Source organism: Myotis brandtii, unplaced genomic scaffold (assembly GCF_000412655.1).
Source record: "Myotis brandtii unplaced genomic scaffold, ASM41265v1 scaffold112, whole genome shotgun sequence".
Lineage (NCBI taxonomy): Eukaryota > Metazoa > Chordata > Mammalia > Chiroptera > Vespertilionidae > Myotis > Myotis brandtii.
In genome coordinates this window covers 3,253,819-3,262,366 of record NW_005353838.1, presented here as the reverse complement: position 1 = coordinate 3,262,366, position 8,548 = coordinate 3,253,819, and the positions used below count along the sequence as shown (strand labels likewise).

General features: G+C 37.0%; 1 protein-coding gene across 1 annotated transcript in view; it reads left to right on the top strand.

The window, feature by feature from the left end:
• The window catches only part of LRP2 (low density lipoprotein receptor-related protein 2), a 177,863-nt gene that overhangs the window by 12,178 nt on the left and 157,137 nt on the right, over positions 1-8,548 (top strand). Inside the window, exons 4-5 of the mRNA XM_005857721.2 lie at positions 5,120-5,242; positions 7,059-7,181. Coding sequence (XP_005857783.1) covers positions 5,120-5,242; positions 7,059-7,181 — 246 coding nt within the window. The remainder of the gene's footprint in view (positions 1-5,119; positions 5,243-7,058; positions 7,182-8,548) is intronic.

Sequence of the window (8,548 nt, the reverse complement as noted above, 5' to 3'; positions counted from 1 at the left end):
TTGTTTGGGGTTTGGAGGTGCCCAGATGAGGCCCAGCTGTGAAGCAATGCAAGCTGCTGTGGGGCCTTGGGCCTTCTTTTGGATGTTCTGTGTCTCTCTGAACCAGCTGCAGTTTGTTAGGTAATTTTAGATCCTCAAAGGGTCAGGCCTTTCATATGCAGAAGCCTTTGCTAGCAGCTTGGGTGGGGCGGGGTCTCAGGGATTCAACAGGGCGGAGCAAACAGGTATGGCTGATCCTCAGCCCTGTCCTAGAAGGCCCCCGGGTCTCAGTGTCCTGTCTCAGTGTCCCGCGGTAATCGCTGCAAGCACCTCTGAGAGAAAACCGCACTCGAGTTCCGCCCGCTGCTAGACAGTCCAGTTTCTACCCATAACTGGAGTTCAGAGCAGTCAGGAGCTTGAGCCTCCCTCCCGATTGAAAAAGACACCAGCGTCCTCCGTTGCCAGCCCTTTCCACGTGCGCTTCCGTACCTCTGCACTTTATTTCCGCACCTCCTCTGAGTCTCAGTGTGCTTTTCTCTTTCCTTCTAGTTGTAGAATTTCCACTCAGCCAGCCTTCCTGTGGTTCTGGGTGATGTCTGTTTTGTCTTTTAGTTGTAATTTTGAAGTGGTTGTGCAAGGCAGCAATTTCAGGTGTTTACCTATGCCACCATCTTGGTTTCTCTCAAGAATGAATTACTTTTGTTTTATCTGCAGCTTGGGGGCTCTATGAGGTTTGGAAAATAAGTTTATCCTTATATCTAATATAATTCTTTTTGAAGAGATAGAAACCCCTCCCCCCCTTTTTAAATTTCCCTGAATTGCTTTTGATTGTTGCAAATTTTCCTAAGTTCAAGAATTTTTACGTGCAATGTTTGCTGCCAGGTAGGCTACTAGTCTCCAATTGAATTATATGAGCATATGCTATGGATTCCATACCAGCCCAATTAATGAATTCAATTAATGTTGATAGCAGCTTTGGAAAAATGTCAAATTTTTATACTTATTCTTGAGTTTGGTAGTTTGTGTGTGTGTGTGTGTGTGAAAGGAAACAGAACAGTGGTCAATATAGCACTGATACTGGAACAGAACTGTCAGGTCCAAATCCTTGCTTTGTACATATTTTCTGTTTGATCTTGGGCAAGTTACTGAACTGCTCTATGCCTCAATTTCTTTATGTTCATAATAATGGTATCTAATATGGTTGTTATGAAGATAAAATGATAACGTTGGCGAAGTGCTTAGATCAGTGCATGCATTTAAGTACCACATGTGCATTTTTTTTGTCATCTTTGCACCATCTATTTTTATTCTTGGGAAAGGCTAGTACTGGGGAGATAGGGTGTCCATTTGGTTCTAAAGGTTCCTCGTCAATAGCTGCCTGGTTCTTAATAAAAGTTTTTTTTTTCTCCCAGCATGCATTATGATGTTTTCTTCCTTATATTTTATTAGAGGAAAAATATTTAAGGCTATTGTTTGCAAAATTACCTTTTGGTTAAAACTGGTTTGGTTGAATATGGGTGTTTAGAGACCATTTGTTGAAAAAAGTTTTAAATTTTGCTCTACTTAGATTTTTTTCTCCCATAAACTTTGTTTGGTTCCAGTGTATGAAATTCACCCCCACTTCCATTGTTGTTTGCACTTCAAGTTATTGAACTGTAAAGCGTAGATAGTGTCTAATAACTTCTAGAGAGGTTGTAAGTAAAGGCTACTTATTTAAAATAAAACACTCAGAAAATAGGGGCACCTGCAACTGTTTATCAGGCCAGATCTAGATCTATTCATCAGCAGTTTTTTAAAAATATATATTTTTATTGATTTCAGAGAGGTGAGGAGAGAGAGAGAGAGAAACATCAATGATGAGAGAGAATCATTGACTGGCTGCCTCTTGCACGGCCCCCTACTTAGAATTGAGCCTGCAAACTAGGCATGTGCCCTGACTGGGAATCGCACTGTGACCTCCTGGTTCATAGGTCAACGCTTAAACACTGAGCCACGTTGGCCAGGCCACCAACAGTTTTTTAAAAAATTTTATTGAATTTATTGGGGGGACATTGGTTAATAAAATTGTATAGGTTTCAGGTATAAAATTCTATAATACATCATCTGTATATTGTATTGTATGTTCACCAAAGTCACCTCTGCTTCCATCACCATTTACCCTCCCCCGACCTTTACCCTCTTCTACCTCCCCAACCTTCTTCCCCTCTGGTAATCATCATACTGTTGTTTGTTTCTCCAGCAGTTTGTTTTTTAAATAGTACATGTTACCTTTATAATAGAATGAATGACAGGCTTCTGACACTAGTGGAGCATATTGGTTGATTGCCAAGAGATTACCCAGCAATGATAGAGTATTAATCATTTGGGAGTTATAACAGGCACGGAAGTTAATATTAAAAAAGTGAATTTGACAAATGATTTATCATGGATATTTTGATAAATTGAGTAAATTGGGTTTGATATATTACTTTAGATAACTATTTGGGAGATCAAATGTAAAAGGCACTAATTATAGAGTTAGTTAATTGCAAAACTTCCCCTGTTGGGTTACATTTTATGTGATTGATTTTAAATAACTGGCTTTGAAGTGCTTTAAAAATATGTTTTGGGTGTCTATTTTGTGTGTGTGTGTGTGTGTGTGTGTGTGTGTGTGTGTGTGTGTGTGTTTATGATGTTTTTAATTTTGTAGTTTAGCAAAAAAAACAAATCACCACCAACAACAAAAACCAGACCTCAAAATCTGACTTAAGTTGCTTAAGAAATACTGTTCTACTGTTAAATAGCAGAATCAGGAGCTAAATCAATGTTTGCTGTTTTAAGCCATTAAATCCTTGGGATGATTTTTCACATAGCAAAAGCCATCTGATTACACTAGCATACTTAACATTTCTAAAAATAAACTTGAATTTGTTTGAGGAAAAAGAAGAAATATTTCTAAATATATGTATTTTCAAGACAGGCAATATATTGCTCTGAATTTTCTTCTGAATACTTAGTTTCTAAGTTTATGCTTTTCCTTTTCCCATACCAATATTAAGCTCTTTGTAAGAGGACTGACCTTTAGATTGTTATAATTCTTCAACCTGAAGTTATTAGATACTAAGGGAGACAAATGTACTGAACTTTCAAATGTAATATGTTGGATTACTAACAATAGACCTAATTGATAAAAGTGATTTAATATATGTTGTGTTAATAGCTAAACCTCCAAAGCCCCTAATCTCCCATGGAAATATTGCTTTGTAGAATAAAATCCAGTGAGAAGTTCTGGGATTCCAGAGTGAATTTGTACATTCCTTAGGGGCATTTTTGCAAGGGAGGTTGTTGTGCTTTAAAGGTAGTTGATAAGAGACCTGCACCACCAACCCCAGACCTGCACCACCAACCACCATCATGCATTAGTCTATAGAAGGTATTTGGGTGTACGTATTCCTGTACCACTCGGTACCACCATTTAGCCAAGGGAAGTTTCTGACCATTTGCAGCATACATTATAAATCAGGATGTCACTAACAGACAATCAGATTTGAACATTCCATGAACAAAGTAGCCTATATCCCCTAGGAATAGATCACTTAACTATGTTTATGTCATGCTGTTGATATGCCTGCATTTGCACAAGTCAGGATAGCACATTGTTTATTTATTTTAGGAGTAGGCAATTGATCTGTATATTTACCTGATTTGGGGTTAATGAGCCAAAAATTGAAATGGGTAATTTAGCATGATTGCTTAAGTACATGGGGAAAATACAATTATTCTTCCAAATCCCAAATTACTTCTCTCTCACCTTGGGTTTGTGAAAGAATAATTTTGAGTCTTCTCCAAGTTGGGCTTGTGTTGGCTGCACTCTAAAAAATTTTCTACTTGGCACATCATGCATGAGGAGATTACTGGTCAGATATGTGGGGAAGCTCAGAGGATTTCCAACTGCCAAATTAGTCCCCTGGGGAGACCCAGAAAACTCACAGGATATATTGGTTAAATGAAATGAACTTGTTTAAGTTACACTCTCTCTGGTGTCAACACGGGATAATCATTGCCACTTGGAAATGTGGCAGCATTTGGTGCCAAGTTTGTGCACTCTGGTTGGCGGAAGAAATATTTTTGTATGTTTTTTTTAAAACTTTTTTTGTAGAGGTGAGATTATAGACCTGGCATCGTACAAATTCCTAAAAAACCAAAAAGCTCTTGATCTGAATCTAAGAATTAGGGGACCATAAATTGCTCTAGATGATATAATAATAAGAAGGCACTTTAATAAAAATATAGGGTGGAGAACTGAAAAAAGCACAGTGAAGCAATGAAAAGTTACTCATAATGTTTGATGTTATCAATCAAAGATAACCACTGTCCACACTGGTCTTTTTTATGCTTCTTGCCCACCTCCATATATGACTCTGTTATAGGCAAAATTTTGCATCTTTGTCTTTGCTACATTACATTACAAATATTTCTCCTAAACATTTAACAGTCCTTCATAATCATTTTAATGAGTTTCTAAAATATCAGTATATAGATATTTTCCTGTCATTGGACATTTATTTTCCTATCATTGGACATTTAGGAGGTTTTCAATTTTCTTTATTATAAGTAATAAAGTGATACAAATCTCTAGTTCCTTAGAAAAAATACCTAGAAGTAAAAGTACTAAGTTACAGGATAAGCACTTTAAAAAAGCAAGCTACATTAATGAGTTTCTAAAATATCAGTATATAGATATTTTCCTGTCATTGGACATTTATTTTCCTATCATTGGACATTTAGGAGGTTTTCAATTTTCTTTATTATAAGTAATAAAGTGATACAAATCTCTAGTTCCTTAGAAAAAATACCTAGATGTAAAAGTACTAAGTTACAGGATAAGCACTTTAAAAAAGCAAGATACATGTTGTTGAATTGCTTTCCAGATATACTCTAGTCATCAGCCATGTATAAAAATGACCTTCCTGCAGACCCTAAGACCGAGGATATAATCATGATAAAAATGTTTTTCTAATTTTAAAAGATAGCATATTCCTTTGATTACTAATTAGTGAATGATTTTTCATCATTATTAAAAAAATCTATATTCTTTGAAATATCTGTGTGGCATAGTTTTTTTTTTAAAATTGGTTTTCTGTTGTTTGTGGGATTGCAGAATGTAACATTGAGGATTTCGGCAGTGAGCATTTTCGCTGTGAAGATGGGCATTGCATTCCTGCTTCCTGGAGGTGTGACGGGACCAAAGACTGTTTGGATGACTCTGATGAAATTGGTTGCCGTAAGTGGGGCGTGGGTAGTCTAAGCTCTGTTTTGAGAAACCCAAGTCCTTCATGGTGATTTCAGCTGTAACAAAAAGGTTGTGTCTTTAGTGATAGATACAGGACTTGGTGCAAGTCTGCTGAGATCTGTGTGGTTGAATAGAAAACTGATGGTATTAATAATTGTTTCATTCCCCTTTGAAGAAGGGGCTCAATTGACATCAGTTTCTATTTTCCTTTTTATCATGTGACCTTGATATGGAAACCAATTTGGAAGTGGTTTTCTGAAGCCAGTATGTGACTATTTCAGATTATTCACTCTGGAAATTTTGTGCACCAATAAGAACAAACAAAAAACAATGCTACCTGAACTACAGTGATTTGTAACTCCAGGAGTCTGTTTTACTATAAAGGATGTAGTATAACGTGTGTGAATTATCATAAAGAGATCACAGAAATGGCTAGTGTGATTTTATGTTTTAAAAAATTTATTTAAAAACATGATAATATTGTAAACCCCTAAATTAACAGGTGATAAAATCACTTACTAGTACACATATTTTTCTTTTAGTTCTCAGCAATATTCTGAGGTAAGTTTCATATTAGAAAACTGAGGCTTAGAGAAGTAAGTCATTTATTAAAAGTTCCCCAGTTGGTGCACCAATCCAACCCTTATATCCATTGCTTTCCCAAATTGCCACAGGCGATCAATCACATTCCTGCAATTTCATTCATTCTGATAGGTGCACAGACAAGGGGTTATCATCCAAAAACTAGGAAAGCGGGTGAAAAAGTAATTTTGTTTTGAAATGTTGACCATACTATGGAACAACAGAACAGTCAAACCTTGGGGTAATGTTTGGATGACAATGCATTTGAAAATGGGAGGAAGAGTGGGAAGTGCTTCTCAAACTTTCATGCACAAATGGATTAAAGTACAGATTTGGATTCCATATGATTGACGTGGGAGCAGAGATTCTGTATTTCTTACAAACCCTCAGGTTATGCTGATGCTGCTCATCTGTGAACCATACTTTGAGCAAGAGAGTAGTTCTATTTGTAGAGACATGATCATGTGCTATTTGTTTTGCCTCTTCTGGGCTTACTGAGTTCATTTTATGTTAAATCCAAAGAGCAATAAGAGTGTATTCCGAGATAAAGGAATAAATGAACAGTTATACCAACAACTCTTCAGAGGTTATTATATTTTAGTGATAACAGTGATGATAGCAATACCAATGACAAAAGTGATAGCAACAAACATTATATGGTGCTTTCACATACATTATTTAACTTGGTTGTCAGTAGCAACCCATGAGATAGATAAGTATAGCTTCCATTTTAGCTGCATACATTGTGGCTCAGAGAACCTGCCAAAGATCCTAAAGCAAGTAAATTGTAAAAATAATAGTTATGTAACTCTGTGTCTTTTTATCCAAATTTCAAGAGTTTTCCAATTCATCATGATGCTTTACTATTATTGTAGTTATTATAAAACATTTCAGATAATTTAATAATAATTCATGGCTAGCTTTTACTTAAATTAAAATTTTGTTTAATATTTTTTTGTCATACCTTTGTTGTATGTATGTGTGTTTGGCTGTTCTATTCTTTTTATTTTCATATTGCTTTGGATCATCAGTTTGCTGTGATGCTATTGCTGAGATTGATAGTGAACTCTGACTGGAGTTCACACACTCTAGTATAGGGTTGTTTACTATTTGCCATCAAATATATTGAGCAGGAGTTGATATATAGGCTTTTGAAATAAGCATTGCTTGTTGGTATAATAGGGTGGTTGTTTGACATAATGAATCTTTTTCTGGTTTGTTTTAGCTCCCGCTACTTGCCAGCCAGGCTATTTCCAGTGTCAGAGTAAAGAGTTATGCATCCCCAACTCCTGGGTGTGTGACAATGAGCAGGACTGTGAGGATGGCTCAGATGAACATCAGCATTGCCGTAAGTGTTTATGGAGGAATCTTGTTTTGGTCCTTTGGACATCTAAAACCTAACCTGATACAAATACAAAACATAATGGGACGATCCTTTGTAAATGCTGAGTTGAGCCTTACACAACAATGCAGCCTATGCCAGTATTCTCGCTCAGATTGGATGATATTGAAAGTGTGAATGTGCTGGAGAATTATAAATATACCCTGGAAATTTGGAAATGGCTAGATAGGTTCCTAGATTTTAATTTGGATTATGTTACACTCAAGCAAGAAACGGAGCATTTATTGGTATCGATGGGTGTGGTATTCATTTGTGTGGTTGGCATTTGGATGGTCCTTTTGATCCAGCAGCACACTCTGCTTCCAAACCTTCCACCTCCTCTGCCCCAGCATTGAACTCTTTTAATTTCAGTTGAGTGGAGCAAGTAGGTAGGTCTGTTGGAGGCATTATTGGTGGCTGTTCCAGTGACTGCTGCCAAAGCCACTGCAGGATGAGCTACCATGACAAAGAAAATAATAGCAGTTATTAGTAACTGCTGCATTTCTGGACATTGAAAGGGTTCAGGGCAGTGCTTGTGTAGTTCACTTGGGCACACCACACAGAGTCCTGACCTTTTGCTTCTGTGCCTGCTGCCTGAATGCTCATTTCCATATGCTCCTTCCTTCCTTTTGGCTTAGCTAACTGCTGCTTCTCCTAAAGACCCAGGTAAGGTGTTCCTCCTCAAGGAAGCTGTCCCTGTTCACATCCCATCCCAGAGTGAGTTAGGCACCCCTTTCTGATTCTTTTGTAATTCTTTGTGTACCTATAATCCACTTTCATCACTGTTTTCCCCCAGAAAGCTATGAGCTCCTTGAGGGTAGGGATTGTGCCTTAATCATCTTGATGTTCCCTTGTTGGCGCACTTTTTGACATAATAGGCCCTCAGTAGGTGTTTGTGTAATAACGACTAGGTGAATCCCAGCACTGGATTGGTTGATGAAACTACATAATTTTAATTCATCATTTCTCTACATTTGAATGAACTTTTAATTGCTCCCTTGTAAACCCTTTGAAATCTTAAGCACCAAATATAGAATGATTTGGGCTTCAGTTTAATTAAGAAGAAAGCCAAGATAATTAAAATAATATTGGCACTATGTTTTTTTAGAAAGAATATCTATTTTTTTTGTAGTTTTATTTTATTTTATTTTATTTTTTTTAAATTAAATCTTTATTGTTCAGATTATTACATTAGTTACTCTTTTTTCCCCCCATAACTCCCCTCCACCCAGTTCCAACCCCACCTCCTGCCCTCACTCCCCACCCACTGTCCTCATCCATAGGTGCACGATTGTTGTCTAATCTCTTCACTCACCCCCACACCCCTTTCTCCC